The 22,391-nt window shown below is 37.6% G+C and overlaps 2 protein-coding genes across 2 annotated transcripts; one reads left to right on the forward strand and one right to left on the reverse strand.

The window, feature by feature from the left end:
* The first annotated feature begins 2,530 nt into the window (after positions 1–2,530).
* On the forward strand, positions 2,531–14,195 carry trmt6 (tRNA methyltransferase 6 non-catalytic subunit). Its single transcript, XM_056269438.1, has 11 exons — positions 2,531–2,800; positions 4,125–4,255; positions 4,339–4,448; positions 5,708–5,799; positions 5,897–5,980; positions 7,793–7,917; positions 8,032–8,357; positions 9,280–9,365; positions 11,010–11,112; positions 12,241–12,327; positions 13,428–14,195. Exons 1-11 carry the CDS (start codon positions 2,691–2,693, stop codon positions 13,614–13,616), a joined length of 1,443 nt encoding a protein of 480 aa, XP_056125413.1. The 5' UTR covers positions 2,531–2,690; the 3' UTR covers positions 13,617–14,195.
* On the reverse strand, positions 13,733–19,733 carry chgb (chromogranin B). The gene is made up of 5 exons (XM_056269432.1): positions 19,547–19,733; positions 19,278–19,324; positions 19,095–19,188; positions 16,937–18,720; positions 13,733–14,470 (listed from the first exon to the last, which is right to left on the reverse strand). Exons 1-5 carry the CDS (start codon positions 19,590–19,592, stop codon positions 14,414–14,416), a joined length of 2,028 nt encoding a protein of 675 aa, XP_056125407.1. The 5' UTR covers positions 19,593–19,733; the 3' UTR covers positions 13,733–14,413.
* Between the last annotated feature and the right edge of the window lie 2,658 nt (positions 19,734–22,391).

The following is a 22,391-nucleotide window of genomic DNA, read 5'->3' on the forward strand; positions in this document are numbered from 1 at the left end:
TCCAATTATGTCTGAATTTCATAATCAAGTACTGATAATTTATCATACTTGAAATGGAATGTACTTAACAGGTGTTTTACGAATGTTTGTAAAAACTATCGTGCTGAATTAATATGAGGTATTTTTTATAAATTAGATGTAAAAGTAGCCTAGTTTTTAATAATAGAACCAAATGTGATCTAACTGTATATTACAGGCTACTATACATATACAGTACTTGCAATACATGTACTATTATGTTTGAAATATTGGTATTTTAGTAAAGATAACCATAATAGTGCATAAAACAAACTTATAAAGTACAATAGCAGTACCATAGTACAGAGATAATTCCATGATATTGTACGTGTCAGACAACCATGGTAGCTTATGTTTAGGTAGTTTTTCAAGTTTCAAGTTTAATTAATTTATAAAGCACTTTTAAAAACAGCCACAAGTCTGACCAAAGTGCTGTACAAAACATCAAAACACAAATCCTAAATATACACACTTAAGATAATACACACAAATATCATTTTTATATAGTTTTTATTAGTATAAACCTAATGTGAGGTTTGGTCACTTATAAATGAGGATATATATTAAATGTACACGTTTATTTTTAAGTGACTAAAAATCGTTTTGATTTGTGACTTAGTAGTCTAACATGGAAGAAAATTGAGAATAAGTGCAAAAGAGTAATAAATTGCATGACTTCAATAGCCAAATATGAGTGGGGAGCAAGGAAAAGCGCACTACTACATGTATATCAAGCCTTAATACGGTCAAGTATAGATTATGGGTGTGCAGTGTATGGTGCTGCAGCAAAATCAGAACTAAAGAAGTTGGACAACATACAGGCTAGGGCACTTAGAATCTGTTGTGGAGCAATAAGATCAACCCCTCTAGATGCCATCAGGGTTGAAATGGGGGAGATGCCACTAGATTTAAGAAGGGAAAAGCTTACAATGATGTACTGGGTTAATTTGCAGGGTTGTAATAAGAGTCATTGCACACGAGCAATTTTAAATGACTGTTGGGAATATAAGAAGAATAATGGGAATAGTTTTGGATGGAAGTATAAACAATGGGTTAAGGAATGTGGGCTGGAAAATGTAGTTATTTGTCCCAATATGCCATTAAAAGGGGTATCAGTGTGGAATATTCCTGAATCTAATGTTGAAATGAGACTGCTGGAGGATCGGGAGAAAGCAGAAGGAAGATATACTAATAGCTATGAAATCAATGGTTTTATGAGAGAACATTTTTATTCTTGTATACAGATCTATACAGATGGATCTAAAGACCCAGTCGAACAAAAAGTGGGAGTAGGAGTATATATTCCAAAATTTGAGACGAAAATAAGTTTAAGGTTGAGTGACAAAATGTCTGTATATTCAACAGAACTAACTGCTATAATAGTAGGATTGCAGTGGTTAGAGCAGACTAAGCCGAATACGATGGCGACTGTAATTTGCTCAGATTCTGCATCAGCACTTAAAAGTATATTGTCAACAAAAACTGATAGAGAAGACCTGATAGTAGAAATTTATACATTATTATATAGGCTGAACATAGAGGGTATAATTGTATACTTTTGTTGGGTGCCGGCACATATTGGGATATTAGGAAATGAAACAGCAGATAAATTAGCAAAAGAAGCGTTAAGGAAAAACTTGGTAGATATTAAGATACCTTTAGGAAGAAATGAAGTTCGATCAATAATTAATAGAGAAATAATAAGAATATGGCAACAAAGATGGGAAAGTAGCAGTACAGGTAGGTGGTATTATAGTATTGTAAAATCAGTAGGGAACAAAGAATCGTGCTATGGAAGACATAGAAAGGAAGAGGTAATGATTTCTAGACTAAGGATGGGTCATACAGGGTTAAAATCAACACTGGCATTAATGGGAAAGCATGGAAATGGTATGTGTGATGAATGTGGTGTTATTGAAACAGTAGAACATGTGTTTTTTAAGTGTAGTAAATATGAAGAACAGCGTAGGGGTCTTTTTAGTAATATAAAGAACAGGCCAGTGAGTATCATGGACCTATTAGGTAAGGGTTTGAGTGATAGACAGAGGTTTAAGGACGTGATAACTTTTTTAGAGCTTACAGGGCTAGATCACAGGATCTAGAGCCTGAGGAGGAAGAGGAACTCTGGTCATCCTGGAGGTTGAGGAGCTTAGTGTGGAAGCTGGAGGAGCTGAACACGCAGCGTCAGCTGAAGCTCGGGCTCTGATACTCTGGGATGTTAATATATATATGTATGTGTGTATATATATATATATATATATATATGTATATATATATATATATATATATATTTTTTTTTTTTTTATTATTATTATTATTTTTTTATTATTAATCAGATCCATTACTCATGTGCGCAAGGTATACAGTAGGTGGCGGTAATACTCCAAAGGAGTGAACGGCCATAAAACGGAAAGAAGAAGAAGAAGAAGAAGGTAGTCTTCCTGACAGACTCGGGACAGACTGGGCTCTCGAAATCAGCACTCGATTAACTGGCCTCTCGGAACAGGAAGTGACAGAACACAACACACGTGGGGAAACTAGGGAGCATAGCTTGTGTGAAGAATTACTGTTGTTTGCAGACAGAAACAGCCACTTTTGCGTCGGGTTTGTTGAAGTGTAAACTAGTTTTTAAACATTCTCCGGCCGATCTTTATCCACGCTGATCACAGTAAATGGCGGAGTGTGTAAATGACAGTGATGCTGAGAGCACTATAAATTACGGAGATTATGTAGTGCTGAAAAGAGGAGATGTCTTCAAATCAGTGCAGGTCGAAAATAAAAAGTGAGTTTAACAACTTTTAATTAAATGTCATCTTTCTTATAAGTCTTGCCGGTTCAATGGCTTGAGGTTTTGTATACACCACCTTGAAACCACATTGAAAATCGATGGGATTAAAAAACGAATTAAACCTGCACATCAAAGAAAAGTTAAAATATTACAATTATCAGACATGTATTGCTTTCTGCGCTATTTCTGTGTAATAATCTACAAAAGGTAAACATGACATAAACTTAGACTTCATGTCAGTTTTATTCATCTTTGCACTCAAATTATTGTAAAAGATTTTGTTGTTGTTGTTGCGTTTTTCATTAGTGGTCTCAGACTTGTGAAGACCACTGCTTATCTTTAAAGCCATTTCATATAAAAAAATGAACAGCCAATAATCTTATCTGTTGTAAATCTGACAATTGATAGTATAAGTATAATATTCACATTTCACTCCTGTTTCACACCATGAAATCAAAATTGACTTATTGTTTTTTTTATGGAATATTATGGCAACCTGTCACTCACATGAGATCCACAAATAGCAAACATCAAGTCTCAAGTCCTGCCCTAAATTTTTTCTTGTCCAGGAAAGCTTTCACTCGTCACGATAAGGAAGAAAATACTATGGCAACTTCCGTCTCATGTCGACTTTAAAGGTAGGGTAGGCAATTTTCGGACCGGCTAGCAATAGCATGCTAGCTTTGAAACCATGAGATCCCACCGTCCCTTAAGAGCGTATCCAAAGCCACGCCACGAATACAGCAGGGAGCAAACTAAACTACCTAATGTTTCAAAGCACATAACATTACAGTAATAATCAACTTAAAGAGCTCTGACTTGTAACACCTGGCTGCTGCAGATTCATTTCGGCGTTGATAGTGTTGCCACTGAAACGCATAAATTAGAGTCACAAAGCGCTTTGAGTATAATGTCACGGGTTTCCATATCTTCCAAATTACAATAGTTATGGCGTGAACACAGCATAAGCTTGTTGTTTTGGTTCAGGAGGAACTGTAAAAGGCGGCTGCTCTTTGTTTATGTGCTCGGTGACTGATGTCTAACAGCATATATTAACATGATGACATGCGATGTCTGTGCGAACAGCTGCATGGAGGAATGAAAAAACATTCGTTGACAGGCAGGTTGTATTTTATGGTCCTACGCCTTCCACAGACTATATACATTTAGACCACTTAACTTAGTGATTGCTATCAGGATGTGAAGAGACTTTCAACCAGCATAACAAAAAATTTTCTGGAACAAATCACCTACCCTGGCTTTAAGGGCTTGTTACTCGCCTCACTTGCTTTGACATTCTGTGTATTGTGTGTTTTAGGAAAGTGATCTTTGAGAAGCAGTGGTTCTTCTTGGACAATGTGGTTGGGCAGCTGTACAGGACCATGTTTGAAATCGAAGCCGGCGGTTCACTCAAACCCAAGGCAGTAAAACGTGCAGGAGACTCTTTAGGTAATGATATTACAGATTTATTTTTGTATTCATTTATTTTCTCCTGGGCGAGATGAATTTGTTTCTCTTTTCCACTGTCATAGATTCTAAAGAAGCAGGCCAGGATAACAGACATATAGTGGATGATGGCAGATCTCAAAAACTGACCAGGGATGATATTGAAACACTGAAAGAGCAAGGGTTAAAGGGGCAGGTATGTACCCGAGTAAAGGCTACTTTTGCAACCGCATTTACTAAGGTGTGAGTCTCTAAATGTTCTATTCAAACAGCAACTTATTAGCCTGGGAAAACCCAGACAACTTCCGGCAAATTTTGATTTGCTCTGAAAGTTAGTCTGGCAAAGAGTTAATTCAAGCCCATTTCCAATCCGTCGAAATCGAGGCACCAATCGCAGGCGCGGGCTTTACACGATGACGACAGCGCTATTTTGTAGCCTACATTACAAAGATGGATGCCGCCGTCGAACATCACTCGTTCGAATCAGCTATTGCGTCTGTTTTAAGCGATTTGAACGTTTCCTTTTAGTTAAAAACCGAGCAAAGAACAACACTCGGAGATGTTTCTCCGCCCCTCTGCATACGTCATCTCCTTCATCGCTCTGATTGGTTTTAGGTCTATCCGTGACGTCCGTTGGTGACGCCCCTCTGGAAATGATTTGTCTATGACGCTTTGCCAGACCATAACTTGGTTACAACTGAGAATGGTCTGGTTTTAACCAGGCTAGCAACTTATAGTAACGTCTTAAATACTTTCTGTATGGGGAGTCGAACCTGTATTCTCTTACCAGTAATCATAGCAAGCAACACTGACCAATATAATATCAAAGATGGCAACGTCGATAAAACTAAAAAGTCTTATCACATCTGCTTCATAATATGCGGAGGCCTCGCCTTGTGGTGGCTTGGAATTCAAAGGGGAATCAGATGTACGTGTTTAGACGTAGTTCAGATGTCCAGTTATTGGAAATGTATCTGATTTAAAACCGCGTTTGGAAGTGTTTTAGAACGGATGTGAAAAAAATAGTTTCTCATGTGGATTTTTGTGTTTACACGTGTGCAAAAAATTCTGATCTGCCAGATGTGCGAGAAAAATCTGATTTTTTTTTTTGTGCCAGTGTAATGCAGCCTAAAATCTTCGAGAATGCAGTTGTGAGCCTGTTGTGGCTATAGAGTGCGGTTGTCACTCCCGTAAATAATTGAACTGTATGTGAACGTAACCGTATGTAGGGCTCAAATACAGGACTGAATCCAAATATGACTGGTCCCCTGTGAGATTTTTGCGGTTTAATCACTCACTGGTGAAATTTTGTTAGGCCAGTTGCTTAGAAAAGTAGCACACTTCTTGACAGAAAGCCATTTTGAGGTGTTATTCATAGCCGTATAGAAGGTATTTAGGTTTTCATATTTGGTTACAAAGACATTTTTCTCACATGTCTTTTCATGTACATTTAAGGAGATTGTTCAGCAGCTCATAGACAACAGTACAACATTCAAGGACAAAACAGAATTTGCTCAAGCGAAATACATCAAGAAGAAAAAGAAAAAGTGAGTTCAAACAGTTGATAAACATTTTGAATTCATATTGTATCAATCACTTGAAAAAATATAACTGTTAACATGTACTTTGCGTTTATGCACACAGGTACGAGAGTGACATAACAGTCCTGAAACCCTCCGCTCGACTCCTCGCCATGATGTACCACGGCAGAGAACCAGGAAAAATATGGTACTATGGGATCTAGGAAGACTAGTTCACTCAAAAATGAAAACAGTCAATAGGGGGGAAATGTTTTTTCGATTTTAAAAAAAAAATTTTGAATCCTATATCCTGCATTTACATACATTTAGGGACTATGCTGATACAAAATCTAGGAAATAATGAAGTTGATTATAATGATAAATTCTGCCAAAAAGAATAGTAGGCTACTAAACTATGTGTATGAAAAAGATGTCTAAGGGTGTATTCACACCAGGAAAGTCCGATAGTTCACTTGCTTTGGTCCGGACCAAAAATTTTTTTTATTTTTTTTATTTTTTGGTACGGTTCGCTTTCACGCTGCTCTTTTTGCAAGTGAACCAAAATTTGTAAACAAAACCACACGTGTGCGAAGGTCGTCCATTCATTGGACAAGGATTCTCAAGTAGGGAAATCAGGAAGTGCAAAAAAGGCTCAGCATGGAGTACTGCAATATTTGTTATTTGACTAATTTTGTGTTATTCTGTACAAACGCAATATGAAGAAACTGCGCAGAAAGGTATAAAGTTTTCATTCATAGAGATGGGCTATGTTCACACATTCAAATAATGAGATTCTTATTGTATATACTGCTAACAAGTGCTGTCAATGTTAATGCTTGCGATTAAGTTTGTCCAGTTTAACGCAGCATCATCCTTGTATTGTAACTACCGTTACATTATATGAACTGCAAAAGCTTTTTTTGCATCTATGCGGGATTAGACTAAAGAGAACGCGCTGTATGTGAATGTCCTTATGCACACACTCATTCATTTATTCCATTCCAATGACGCACACACGACGCGCAGAAAGACGCGCAACAGTATCGTGTGGCCAGACAGCGCGCCGGAATGGAATTCTCTTTCGCACTTGAACAACAATAACACAAACCATTATGCCAAAATCTCCGACTACGGAAGCCTGTTAACTCAAAGGCGCAGTGCTTTCTTGCAATTGGGTCGGTTCATGTTCACACCGTAAACGAACCGTACCAGAGTTCGTTTGAAACCGTACCGAGACCACCTCTTCAGCTGGGTCTCGGTTCGGTTGTTTGCTCCGCACCCGAGTTCGATTGCTGTATTCACACCTGCCCAAAAGGTCCGCACCAAGGGGGGAAACGAACTAGAGTTCGATTCAATCGAACCAAACAAGGCAGGGTTGAATACACCCTTACTTTCTTTATTGTTTAATAGGGGCCGATCGCCAAGACTTTATAAAGTCAAAAATGTTCACCATTAACGTTTTAAATAATGTGAGACTCAATTTCCACTGTTAAACACACTTTTAAGTTGATCATTACTTTGTCCAGTTTGTTATTTGAATTTTTTCTTCAGGTATACTTGATATGTATATGCTAGAATACGTTTTGTTATCCAAACCTAAAAACATTTACTTGAAGATTTTACTTCTTTAATAACATATCCACAAGGTCACAGTTCTCAGTGTTATTTTATTATTATTTATATACTATTATATATTTAATAGTATGTATTAATATTTTGAATTGGCTTTTATTTTTGTTTTAATTTTATTATGTGCTTTTTCATTTTTTTTTAGTGCTGTCAAATCGATTAATCGTGATGAATTGCATCTAACATAAAAGTTTGTATGTATATAAATGCCTCGTTTCAAGTAAACGGGTCAAATATGTCATTTTTTTACCGAGTGTTTTATTTGGATAGCTTATTTGACATTTTTATGATTTATTAATAGCTTGAACCCCAGTTTGAGAAACCCTGTACTAGTACATATCAGGATTTGAATGTTTCATTAGCATTTATTGTATTTGTTTCACTCTTTTAGTCACCTGCGGTATGACACATTGGCTCAGATATTGACTCTGGGTAACATCCACGCTGGCAGTAAAATCATTGTGTTTGAAACCTGTGCTGGTCTTGTGTTGGGCTCAGTGATGGAGAGAATGGGAGGTAATCACACTTTACTTTTCACTGTTTTATCTCCATACAATAGATCTATTGAAAAACCTATATCAGCTGACCACTGTTACACTATGCTGATGATCTAAACGTTTTCTTCCTCAGGTTTTGGCTCAGTGATTCAGATGTATCCCGGTGGAGGGCCAACGAGAGCCGGCATGGAGAGCTTTGGCTTCCCGTCACACTTCCACGAGACGCTGCATGACTTCCCTTTATGCAAAGTTAACGCTCTGCTGGCGGGAACCCTGGATCTGACGGAGAAGGATGCAGATTCTCAGGCCAACGGCAGCAGGATCGGTGGATCTGACTCTTCTCAGGAAACCTCAGGTGTGTCTGAGGAGAAGAAAGCAGAACCTAAGAGTATGGAGGTCAGCGCCGACCCGCAAGAAGAAATGAGGAGAGCAGAGAGAGAAAGACTGCGAGAACAGAGGGTAAGAGAGTTTAACTTTCATATATCGCTTCGTGTTTGGGTGTTTCTGCAACTACTATTATGTCCAAGGGGTTGATTTGAAAAAACATATATTGTCAACATTAATTGAATTGGAAAAATATTTCCATGCCTTCATTTATTCATCTTGCTGCTTTTGCTTTTTTGTATAGATTTTATTGTTTCTAAATTTGAAAACATGAATATAAATTAGATTATTATAAATATTAATTATTACTTGGAGATCATTTAAACAAAAAGCTAAAAACTTACAAAGTCCAAGACCAAACCTTTCCTTTTTTAAATATTATATATATTGAATAATTACGAATATCAATTATTATTTTGTTCAAAAATTAATTTAAACAAAAAAATATCAATAAAAACAAACTATTTAAAACTATTTATATTTTGTCCACAACCAAACCTTTCATTTTAAAATATGAATATAATTTATATAATTAAAAATATTAATGATTACATTTAAAACTCTCTCTCTCTATATATATATATATACACTTTATATATCTGATCATTTAAAGAAAAAGCTAAATATCCACAAACTATTAAAAAATGTGCTCTATTTAGTCCATTTTAAAGTATGAATAAAATGTAAATAATTATAAAAATTCAACGAAAGCTAATCAAACTGTTTAAAAATGTATTGTTTTGCCCTCTGTAAGTGTTTTCAAAAGCCTACTTGGTTACCAAGGAGACAAAAGTTTAAATGAAGAGCAGCTTGAGGTGAAATGTGTGAAATGATATGTGTGAAGAAAACAGAAAAAAGTACAGGGGGAAAAAAAAACAGTTGAACAATGTTCGTGGGCAATTTTAACTAGTCAGTGGTAGAAGTGTTTTTTAAGAGTTTTCCAAAAATGTCAGTATAAGTCAAATACTTGATTTAATTCACCGTTCTAACCTTACAGGCTCAAGAGAAAAAGGTGAAGATGGAGGAGAAGAGGAAGAAGTTGGCCTCAGCTGCTGCTCTGTTAGAGGGGAGAAATGCAGATGGGTATGTTATTGTGTAGTTAAAGGCTTATTATATAGCTAAAATGTTAGTTTTAAAGAGCCCCTATTATGCTATTTTAAAGTTTCCTAATGTTGTTTTGGAGTCTCCTACAACAGGTTTACATGCATCAAAGGACCGAAAACGGTTTCATTTCCTCATAATATACATTTGCACATCACCACATTTTCAATTATTCTCAAACAACTCGTCAGATGATTCAATCTCTCTAAATCCCTACTTTCCGCGAGCTACTCTGCTCTGATTGGCCAGACAGCTCAGTCTGTTGTGATTGGCCTACCGTGTACAGCGCGTCGAAAACAAAAACGCCCATTGCCGCCATAACGACAGCTCTGCTTGTCCTGAGGCTTCCTACACTGTAAACTAAACACAGTAACGAACAATGACATCGATTTTACCATATCAATCCGAGCACGAGTGCGATGATGAAGCTTTGGAATAACTAGTTATTCAACCCGAACCTCCATCGCAAGGACAACTCGAGCAGGACGTTACTCAGTGATACGCTGCTCAGTTTGTGGTAACGTAACAGTTACATCATGAGATTTTGTAACTGTAATTCCTCACCATCAGCATTAACAAGTGTATGTCCATCAACAAACCGATTATTTTACTTGTACTTATTTATTTACCGAGTCTTTTTCTAATTTATTGTGGTGAACATGTGGAAACTGTAATAATAACAATGCATACATTAGCTGAGCTCTAGCGTGAATGACTGATGCAACATAAACGTTGGTAAAACAAATATTGCATGCTTAATCTTTACTCAAAGTAGTGGGAACGACAGACAATCTGCATTAATAGACACAGTTATAGGTAATAGTGGCCCACAGCTGATCAGCAGAAGTATTTCAGTAAGAAAGTAATAATGTCAGTTAGCAGGAGACCTACACAATATAAAACTCAAAACTTAAGTATTTTGAACACCATCTTTCAAGAGCAAGCGGTTTGCGAATCCTGCATTGAACTCCGAGATTTGAGAAGCAGTCGTCAGTAAATTAAAGGGAACACAGCAAAAGTTTAGGATTATACTGCTGTGATATCGTGGTAAAGATGAATTTTAACCACTGATTCTTCACATGCTCGTCCTTGGGCTGTGAAAGAAAACTGGCTTTACCGTCACAATGTAGAGCACAGCTTCTTCTGGACATGATGCTGTCCAGTGTCCACAGGAATCAGCTGCAGTGTTTGAGGTTCAAGTTTTCCCTGGTGTCTGCGCGCGCAATAAGTGGGCGGGCAATATACTAATGTTTCGTCTTGACGTCACAAAGAAACGGCTTATGACTCGTTTGAAAAGCGATTAATTTCATTGACTCTTACTTTTGAAAGACAATAACTTTATATACGGTGCACTTTCAGATTTAAAACTTTGCAGGATGTTTTCATTCACTTACACACTACATGAAAGGTCAGTTTCAAAAATCCATAATAGGGGCCCTTTAACTTTATTGTCCAGCCCTAAATGCATTTAAAACAACTAACATTTTATATGTCCTGGTAGTTGATGAGTATTATATTTTGTATTTTGATAATTGATAAGTCTTGACATGTCATATTTTGATCTGCAGTCTTCCAGTGATTCGCCTGCTTGATACTGGGTGAAGCTGATTTGAATGTTTGTTTCAGGTTGGTGATTGCTTGTCGGTTCCACCCCTGTCCCGTGTTAATGGGTCTGCTGAAGTTCCTAGCACCATCACGTCCGTTCGTAGTGTACTGCCAGTTCAGAGAGGTAAAGCGATTGATTTGAGTTTTAAAGAGGCAGTTCCCCCAATAATGAAGATTTTATAATCGTCATGGTGTTGAACACAAAAGTGGTTACTTTTATTTCCGATTGTTGCCAGGCTCTTCTAAGGCCTAAAAAATACCATATAATCAAGTCAAGTCACCTTTTTTATATAGTGCTTTATACAATACAGATTGTTTCAAAGCAGCTTTACAGTGATAACAGGAAAATGATGCATTTTGGCTGTTGTTCAGCTGAAGTCAGTTCAATGTTATTTTATTTATTTATTTATTTATTTCAACCAATATATAATTACACATGACAAGGCAATAAGAAGCATTTTGATTAATCTGTACAAGCCTTTAAAGACCCACTCCGATGAAAATAATGTTTTTCTAGGTGTTAACATGTTCTTGTGGCATTTTTCTGATGTTAGAGGATATATCTTGAGAAAAATCAGCTCAAAGTTGTATTTCTGAGTATTTCTACATTCAAATGGCTGTGAATCAGTAGCAGACGCTAAAATGCCGGCTAAAATCGACTGGAGTTGTGACGTAGTAACTCCACTGGGCGTCTCCACACGCGACGTCTTGGTGTGAAATAATGATCGGTGATCGGTGATAACTTTGATTAACTTCGGATAATAATAATTAACGTGTATATAATACTGTTGACCCACCGGTATTGGGGGTGTAAGCTAGCGGGAGAGACAGAGCTCTCAGCAACGGGCAGGGGGAGGGTCGTCTCCGTGCCAACGGCTCCGCCCACAACGCAGAGGCGAATTGGTAATGAGCTACTGCCGCTCTGCTGAAGCGAAGTCCCAGGAAACGGCACAGGTTTTGTGATTTTGGCTAAAAATGGCATAATCATAATTTAAAGACCACTGGGAATGTTTAAAAATAGCTCAAAATATGATCGGAGTGGGACTTTAAATTCATCATACTTTCATCAACTTAAACAAATACTTCAATCTATTGCTCGAAACGGAGTGGGTAGAAGTCAGTTCAATGTTGATTCAGTTCCGTTGTAAATCAGGGTATACCATTGCTTTAAAAAGATTTGCATATTCAATTTGAGTGAAGTGTTTTGATAACTGCTTCCAGTAATATTTACTCTTTGATCTCTTTCGGACAGCCGCTGATTGAGTGCTACACAAAGCTCAGGGAACAAGGAGGAGCAATCAGTCTCAGATTAACAGATTCCTGGCTTAGGCATTACCAGGTAATTCTTCATCTCAATGAAGAATATTCATTTTACACAGTTGATTTTGCTCTAATGCCAGGCTTTGATTTATACTTTTTTTTTTTTACACTACTGTTCAAAAGTTTGGGGTCAGTATGATTTTTTGGTAACACTTTACAATAAGGTTACATTAGTTAACATGAATTAAAAATAACAGCATTTATTAATCCTAGTTCATGTTAATTTCAACATTTAATAATACATTATTAAAACCAAATGTTGTATTTGTTAACATTAGTTAATGCACTGTGAACTAACATGAACAAACAATGAACAGCTGGATTTATATTAACAAAGATTAATAAATACTGTTGCTCATTGTTAGTTCATGGTAGTTAATACATTAACTAATGTTAAAAAATGAGACCGAGACCAAGTGTTACCGGGGGGTTTTTTCAGGGTTTTTTTTTTTTAAAAGAAATTAATACTTTTATTCATCAAGGATGCATTTAAATTGATCAAAAGTGACAGAGACATTTACACTGTTTCAATGTTTCTATTTCAAATACATATTTTAACTTATTAATCCTGAATGCAATGCATTACAGTTTCCACAAAAAATAAAATATCAGGCAGCTTATTGTTTTCAACATTGATAATAATCAGAAATGTTTCTTGAGCATCAAATCAGCATATTAGAATGATTTCTGAAGGATCATGTGACACTGAAGACTGGAGTAATGATGCTGAAAATTCAGCTTTGACCACAGGAATAAATTACATCTTAAAATATATTCAAATAGAAAACTTACTTTAAATTTTAACAATATTTCACAATATCACTATATTTTTGACAAAAACAAGTCTTACAAAACCCAAACTTTTGAATGGTAGTGTACATCTATCAAATTCCATATTTTAAAAGAAATCAACATTTGTGATGCATTTAAATCTCTGGATTTTCCAAAAATTGCCATTACCATGGTTTATGTAAAAACATTTTTTGTTGCATTTCCAGCAAAAACAGCTACATTGTTATGCAATTACTATTATATAAAAAGACTGTGAAATTAGATTTTGGTCATACCGCCCACCCCTAGAAAGACTTTGACTTCTTCACTTCTGTATCATTGTTCCAGGTGTTGCCCAACCGGACTCATCCGGTGCTGCTCATGAGTGGAGGTGGAGGGTATCTGCTGTCTGGAACCACGGTCGCTACAGACGCTGGCAAAGCTAGGAATCAGCACAAATCAGATGAGCCTGCCGCCAAGAGGCTGAAACTGGATGAGATTAGTTCATCTTGTGACGGCTCTGCCAAGGCAATTTAGTTTAACTTGCTTAAGTGAGAAGAAACCAAATAAGGGTTGACTCACACATTCAGGCAGTGCTTTATTCTCTGTATGGTTGCATGACTTTATTATTCAAAGTCTACTTTTTTTTTAAAGTTTTGCCAAGATTTGCATTTAAGAGCTACAGAATGTTCCCTTCATCGTTATTTATTTATTTTTTTAGCAAGATGTGGGGGGATGTAAAAGATGCATTTACTTTTGTAAAAGACGCCATCCTCTGCACTTGGCGAATAACCAAGTTTTGCTCACAATAAAGCTTAGTCAATCATTCATCGCTAAGGGAAACTGTATATTTATCGTTTTTTTAATAATGTTCAAAAGGCTTCCAGCATCAAAACACAAATGATAACTGCATCCATCAGCTTTGGTCCCATAATTACACATTTTATTAAATGCAAACAATGCAGGGGTTCTATTGAAGGCCATAAAGAACAACAGGAATTTTTAAACACGTACAGCATCTTTCACGTAGCATGCTCTTAAATGCAGTCAATAGGACATGGGCATTTGTCTTTGTTATTTTAGATTATGTAATAAAGAGAAAAATAATTCACATGACATTATCAAGCTACTTTTTTTATAGACTGTCTTGTTTCTCAGACTCTCACATTAAATATACACTGACTTACACCAATAACAAAAGTCTTATGCAGTTGTAAATGGGTACAACATATAATGCATTCATATAAAGCAGCCCAAGTGAGCACACATAAAGCTGATGGAAAGTCAAATCAGGCAGCAGGGGAAGATGATGTTTCAGCTGGTTTTTGGAATGGTTAAGTTGTGTCTTTCATCTGTTGATCCACAGAGGCCAGTTTCTCAAGTTCGGTTAACTGATGAAAGAAAAGAGCAGGAATTAAATGTAATACTTCTAACTCTTAAGTGATGCTTAAAAACCATTGCCTTAATCAGTCCCCATGGTTTTTTTGTGTTTGCAATGTGTTTACAATCGTTTTGTGTTTGCAAAGGTTGTTTCTTTGCTCTAGTCCAGGGGTGTTCAAACTCGGTCCTGGAGTGCCACTGTCCTGCAGAGTATAGCTACAACTTGCCTCAACACACCTGCCTGGAAGTTTCTAGTATGCCTAGTAAGACCTTGATTAACTTGTTCTGGTGGGTTTAAGTAGGGTTGTAGCTAAACTCTGCAGGACATTGGCCCTCCAGCAGGATTGGACACCCCTGCTCTAGTCTCAGTAGAAAAGTAAAAGGAAGTACCTTTAGTTATACAATATCCCTGTCATGATGAGGAATAATGCTCCTAGCATGCTCTCTCTGAGCATTCAGAGTCTAGCTATCCCTCTACACCCTCAACTAAAAGTAATGTTACTGCATAGCTTGCAGGCATATCAGATAACTCAAATGCCCTTGTAATAGGAGAACATTTGACAAAAGTAGTCCCCAGAGATGCATTTTTGCTGGGAGGTAATTACCACTTTTTGGGGCAGTTGGAGTTGCATGTAATAAAAACGGAGAAAATGGTTATAGTCTACCCACGTCCTCTCTCAGTAACTCAACTTGCCCAAGTCCAGCAAGCAGAGATACCGATAAGCTACGTCAAGCAGAAAAACTGGCCTTGTTTTTCAAGAGCTCCATGGAGCAACGTTTGATTGCATTAATGTCATTTTTTGCTTGCAATGCATCACTGACTGTCTTCATAAACATCTCAGGTCAGTCCATGGTTTCTATTCCCGTTTGTACTAGGAATGTAGGCTTTAGGGCTCAGTGGCGCCATTTGTTAAACTTCCCAAACCAATTCCCAAAGGTTCCCCAGCAGAACACATTTTGGATATCTTTCTTATCTGGCACACCAATTCCAGGACTTGGTGTCTCTACAAACAAGTTCAATCAAAGTAGGAAGACACCCAAAATGTGTACTTTGTCAGAAAAAAAAAAAAAAGGAAAAATGTATCTTTAGGGGTAGAACTGCTTGTCACTGGGGCAGTTACCATAAAGGGACAACATTTTACTTGTATCTACTCCTAAAAGGTGCAGATTAGAGTTGTAATACAGTATGTATCCTTAAGGTACTACACTCTTAAGATAAGTTCGATGGTTTTCTATATAGAACCCTAGTTTTGAAGAACCCTTTATGTCAAAAACTGTCTGTTGCATAATACTTTCATATTTAATGGGCTATTTCAAATTTTCTAGTGATAAAGGATGTTTACCAGCTGTTCAATCCATAAAATTTAATCAATCTAAAAAATGAATTAAAACGAAATTCATAAAATGATCCCATGATGGGAACCCCTAAAAGTTCTATATATGAAGCACTTTACACAATCCTTTAAAGGGATAGTTCACCCAAAAATGAAAATTAAGTCATTAATTACTCACCCTCATGTTGTTCCAACCCCGTAAGACCTTCGTTCATCTTCGGAACACAAATGAAGATCTTTTTTGATTAAATTTGAGAGCTGGATCACTGCTACATAGGCTTCCTAAGGGAGTGAAACTTGACGGCCCAGAAAGTCATTGAAGAAAATGTTTAAATATTCCATGTGACTACAGTGGCTCAACTATAAGTTTATCAAGCGACGAGAATACTTTTTGTGCCGAAAACAAAAATAACGACTTTATTCGACTATTCCTTTTCTTCCTTGTGGGCCTGAGACAAGAGTTCAAGAGAGTACGCATGCGCGAGAACTAAGAAGAGGACGTTCTTCTTCTACTACTTCTTGTTCAGTTCTCGTGCATGCGTCTCAGGCCCACAAGGAAGAAAAGGAATAGTCGAATAAAGTCGTTATTTTTGTTGTTGTTTTTTCGCACAAAAAGTATTCTCGTCGCTTGATAAACTTATAGTTGAGCCACTGTAGTCACATGGAATATTTAAACATTTTCTTCAATGACTTTCTGGGCCGTCAAGTTTCACTCCCTTATGAAGCCTATGGAGCAGTGATCCAGCTCTCAAATTTAATCAAAAATATCTTAATTTGTGTTCCGAAGATGAACGAAGGTCTTACGGGGTTGGAACAACATGAGGGTGAGTAATTAATGACTTAATTTTCATTTTTGGGTGAACTATCCCTTTAAGGTTTCATATAAAACCCTTTATTCTCCTTATAGTGTACTGTGAACCTTTTCTGGGGTAAATAAGGTATGAAGATGTCCCTTTGAGGGTACTGCCCCCTAGTGACATGCTGTGGTACCCCTAAAGGTAAAATGTGTGCACTTTTTTTTCTAAGAGCGTACTGTTAAGGGTAAACTATCAACCTTGACAAGACAAGTAACCTTTGGTAACTCTCGGTGGGCAATCCTGGTAATAAATGCACTGTCTGTTGGATGAAACTACCATACTATACCTCCTTTGGTGTGAAAAGCTTCTGTTGGGAGACATCCTTTTCCTCCCCAGATGACGATTCCTGAGAAGGCAGGCCCCTTTTGTACCGGAGGGTCCCGGCGACCTCTTCTAGTTTGAGGTTGGGGTGTTCAGTGTTTTCACCCACCTTATGGCTTCTTTTGTACCAGGCTGGATGGTAGTATCCTCTGTAAATCCATGGGGAGCGTTTCTCATAGACCTCACCTTTGTTAAGTAGACGTTCCTCTAACTCATTCTTTTTCTTTGTTAGGTACCTCAACGCAGCCTCCCTGTCCTGCTTCTCCTCTGCCGAACTCTTGTGTCCTTTCTTCAGCTCATTTTCATTAAGCTCATGGACAATTTCCTTTTCCTCCTCTTCAGGTGAACGGAGCTTGATGGCCTTGTCTATTGACTCATGGAGACTGTGAGTCTTCTCTAAGATGGGTTCATCTTCATTCTCGAGCTCTATGGAGTCGCCACGCTTGTGGTGATGCTTCTTATGGTGGTATCTATGAGTGGGTTTCCAGTATCGTTTTGCAATATCCTCGTCTACCTCTTCGGATTCCTCAGACCGCTTTTCCTGAGAGTTCATGTCCTCAGATTGCTCGTTCAGCAAATCCTCGATTTGTTTTTGGTGCCTGCCATTTCCATAGCTCCTTTTGTGGGTGTAGCTTGGGAATTCTTCTTGACTTCTGTCATAGTCTGGTTCTTCAAAACCCTCATTCTCACTGCGTTTGTGGTGCTTTTTCTTGTGGTGGTATCTATGGGATGGCTTCCAGATCCGCTTTTCTCTCTCCTCACTCTCCTCGTCCTCTTCTTCTCCATCCCCGTAGTTTCTTTTGTGGGTGTAGCTTGGGAATTCTTCTTGACTTCTGTCATAGTCTGGTTCTTCAGAAGCCTCATTCTCACTGCGTTTGTGGTGCTTTTTCTTGTGGTGGTATCTATGGGATGGCTTCCAGATCCGCTTTTCTCTCTCCTCACTCTCATCGTTCTCTTCTTCTCCATCGCCGTAGTTTCTTTTGTGGGTGTAACTTGGAAAGTCTTCTTGGCTTCTATCATAGTCTGGTTCTTCACGTTTTTCTCTGCTGGCCAGAAGATGACTCTTTTTATACTCGTATGGAGGGAATTCCTCCTGGCTGCGCTCCTCATCGGGGTTATCACGCTTGTAAAGGATGGAAAAATGTCTTTTCTGAGGAAATTCCTCTTGGCTTCTCTCATCATCATAATCTTCTCTTTTCTGCTTGTAGCCTCTTTTATAAAAACTTGGGAAATCTTCCTGGCTCCGTTCATCATCCTGTTCCTCACGTTTTTCTTTGATTCTTCTCTTCATAAAACTAGGAAACTCTTCCTGGCTCCGTTCATCATCCTGTTCCTCACGTTTTTCTTTGATTCTTCTCTTCATAAAACTAGGAAACTCTTCCTGGCTCCGTTCATCATCCTGTTCCTCACGTTTTTCTTTGATTCTTCTCTTCATAAAACTAGGAAACTCTTCCTGGCTCCGTTCATCATCCAGTTCCTCGCGTTTTTCTTTGATTTTTCTTTTAATAAAACTTGGGAATTCTTCCTGACTCCGGTCATCGTCCATTTCCTCACGCCTGTCTTTTGTTCTTCTTTTCATAAAATTTGGAAACTCTTCCTGGCTCCGTTCGTCATCCAGCTCTTCGCGTTTGTCAGCTTTGAGAAGATCCTCAATGAGTTCCTCCTCCTTGACTTTAGACTCTCCTCTTGGTTTTTTCAGCTCCTCTTGAGCATCTTCCGGATTTTTCACAAATGTGGAATGACCTGATCCTGAATTCAGGGAGACATAAAAATGAGCACAAAACACACATGCAAATGACTCGTAACTCATTTCCACTCCATTGCATGAATACATCCAATTATTATTCCACAGTCTTAGAATGAAACCACTGACCCATAACTGTCTCCTCCACCAAACACAATGTACTGAGATTAGAATTTATGACGATAATGTAGTCTGACTGTTTTCACGTTATATGTCCAAATGATATTTTTAATGAAAGTTCACTCTGCAAACAGTGCAATGCTAGAATAACCTTTCATAAGAAGTCACCTTTGAGGTAATCCAATAATAAATCGATGTTCTTTTACCTCAAAAACACATTGAAGCAACACAATACGAACAGTGCAAAGTAACAACGTACCTGGTGTAAGGATGTTTTTGCATTCTGGATGCACTGGATTATCATCAGTCTTGTAGAGCATCTTTGAAAGGATCTGAACTAAACACCGGGTAAGCTGAAATGAAAGTGTGTACATAAATAAAACGAGTAGAGAAATAAATGCATTAGGGTTTTTTTTCCTCATAAACAGAAGCTACAGCATACCAGATCCTCTCTTCGGCTGTCCTGCTCAACTGGTATGGAATCTCCATCTGGGATAGTAAAAGCCTTGTATCATATTTGTGCAAATCGTAATGCAAAATGTTTTTAAGCTTATTCATCTCGATATCACCAATTATCCATACGTTTTACTTGTGCAAAAAACGAAAATTCCCATTGTGATGTACTATTTGTTTCTGCAGCATAACTGTCGTGTCGCTGACCATGGTGCTGAAATTATTTATGCAATGATTCTTTATGAGAATTTCACTTACCCGCAGCGAGGAAAACAACCAAGCAGACCAAAGCCGCAAACTTCATGATGCGCACAGATGTTGTCTGCTGTTAATCTTATCCGGAGAGGTCTTTGTCTTGTTTTGCAGACTCAAGAGGCAGAGACAAGCTCCGTTCCGCGTGTTGCAGCTCGGAGTGCGCGCTGCGTCTGTTTTGAGCGCGCGGGACACACAGGGTCTGAGCTCGTGAGTTCGTGGTTGCTTACGTCACGCCTAATGTGAAGCCAATGAGACCCCCACCACCCCCACTTAAATTAAATTTTCTAATCTTCCACTCCGGCCTGTGTATAGTATTGAAGATGCATTTATATCGGTGCATATATACTGATTTATATAAAAAAAATTCTGTGTCATTTATCACTTTCCAATCCAGGAGTTTTATGTGTTGCGTTACATTAAGCAGGATATTGGGGCAAGTTGTCACATGGGCTTTCAAGTTTTGAGTCAAAAGTCCAACTTCAAATCCTTGTTTTCTCTAGCAGGGTTTTGTGTTAAATTCAAACACATTTAAATAAAGAGATACAATGTACTTTTTTACATAAATATTAACCCTACTGGTAAACCCTATGGGCTACGTATGGAGACAAAATGTCCCCACAAAGATGGCAATATCTGAAATCTGTCCTTGTGGAGACATTTTTTGGTCTCCATGAGGAAAACAGCTTAAGCCTATAAATAATACTAAGTTAAAAATGTAAAAATGCAGAATATTTTCTGTGATGGGTAGGGTAAGTGGGGGACAGAATATACAGTTTGTACAATATAAAAATCATTGTGTCTTTGGAAAGTCCTCATAAAACATGAAAACACAATGTGTGTGCGTGTTGCCTTCCAGTCATGTGAAATCTGTCAGTCCAATATAGCAACAAGAAACGATATAATGCCAAATCTAGTTAAATCCCTGCAAGATCTTGCAATATTATTCGTTTAATTTATTGTTAATTATATCTGAATAATGCCTATTATCATACATTATTTGAATAAAAGTCTCCTTTCTCTTGAAATCAGACAGAATGTTGTGCAACTCACAGACACCCACTTCATTCATGGGTCTTATGTGTCATGAGGGAATATGTTTGGTACAGGTGCTCTGAGTTTCAGAAGGATTGCACCTGGGATGCTGTAGTTGCTGTGGTAACGGGACCATCATGGGGCGGTTGGAGTTTTTTCATAGCGGCAGAATGTTAAAAGAGGCTTTGATTTATCATCCACTCGAGCAGAACAAGCAATGGGCCACATTTTAGCCTGTCAAAACCAGGCAGAGGAAGCAGCGGCTTGAGAAGGATCAGTAATGTGACTTTAAATTTTCATGTGAGACGGAGTGTACAGGTAGAAGTGTAACGCTCAAAAATGCACATTTCAGTCCTCTATATCTGCCAAAATGATAGTTTCAGTAATGAATGACTTGACATTGGATTTTTAAAAAATCAAAACCGTTTTTTCTTTTCTTTTATAAGCTACATGTTTTATTGGTTTTAGAGTCATCATTTTTATACCTATAATAATTACTTAAATCATACATTGTTGTAGGCATTAATCTGTACTTTAAAGTTGCATTGTTGTTTTGTGCTTGATTTAGTAGTGACAAAACATCTGCTTTATTATCATTGTAACTATCTTTTTGTGTTCACATATGCATATCACTATTAAAGTCTTACATTTTCTCACGTTTCTAGTGTTTCAAGATGATTTCTATTGAATCAAATAAGTTTGTTGCCTTTATCACATACAGTTGCCTACATCTGCAATTAAAAGGTGTGGGTGTTGCGAATGTAACATGGCCTTTGTGACAATTCAGTTTGCCACTTTTAACTTCCTGTTTGGCAATTGCACTTGACATATTATGAGATATCTGACTGAGCTATGATAATGTCAGACTGGCTCTGAAAAGCATTGATAGATGTCTTTTAATTAAATATAGCATTATGAGTCTCATGAATAAATAAGGTGATAATTGCATAGCCCTGTCTGAATATTTGTCATATACTAATGGATACCAACATACACTGTTGTTTAATGTTCCAAACTGCAACACCAACCAAGTAATATCCCAGAATTGATCATGTTTATTATCATCTCTCCCCCTCCCCATGGGAAATCCAGACCTTTGGCACGCTTAGGAAAAATTCCACATCCCTATCTATCATGCTTGTAGCTATTCAGCAGTGAAGCTCGAATGCAATGAATTATAGAGACATCTTGTCTCTAAAGCCAAAACCCCTGTTCATAATTTATGAATTATGAAGATTTTTGAGTCATAGCTGCGCATATTATAGACACGATAAACAGGGAGAATTAGATGCAGGGTGCAAAGTACCTTGTACATATTAGCTGATGTACTAATTGAGTAGAGCTCGTATGGGTTGTCTGGCTTTAATCAAATGCATTTGCATTCAGAAACAAAAGACGGAGGCCAACGGCACACGCGAGGACTCTGAGGGTTAGTTTCTTTGATCTTCTTTTTTGAATCCACGGCATCATAAAACGAGATATATTTCTGAATTTGTATCCAATATTGCCGGTGGTCCGAGGGTGGGAGGTTTTATTGTAAATATATCGCATGACAGCTTCCCCAAAGCGCTTTGTCAGCAAACACACACCCAGCACAGCAGATATGTCACAGTCGATGAAACAATATAATACCCCTGGCACAGAAATTACGAGTTAAATGATTGTGGAATACAAAAATGTGTTAAAAAAAACATTCAATGAAAGATAATTTCTGTAAGTTTTAATGAAAGATTAGATAGCCTATTAAGGACAAACTGCCTTAACTTTTTTTTCTTTTTTTTTTGCTCAAAATTACCCTGATTCACTAATGTAAGCC

The sequence above is a fragment of the Rhinichthys klamathensis genome, unplaced genomic scaffold, assembly GCF_029890125.1.
Source record: "Rhinichthys klamathensis goyatoka isolate OS25496 unplaced genomic scaffold, OSU_Roscu_1.1 h1tg000281l_1, whole genome shotgun sequence".
In the NCBI taxonomy this organism is placed as follows: domain Eukaryota; kingdom Metazoa; phylum Chordata; class Actinopteri; order Cypriniformes; family Leuciscidae; genus Rhinichthys; species Rhinichthys klamathensis.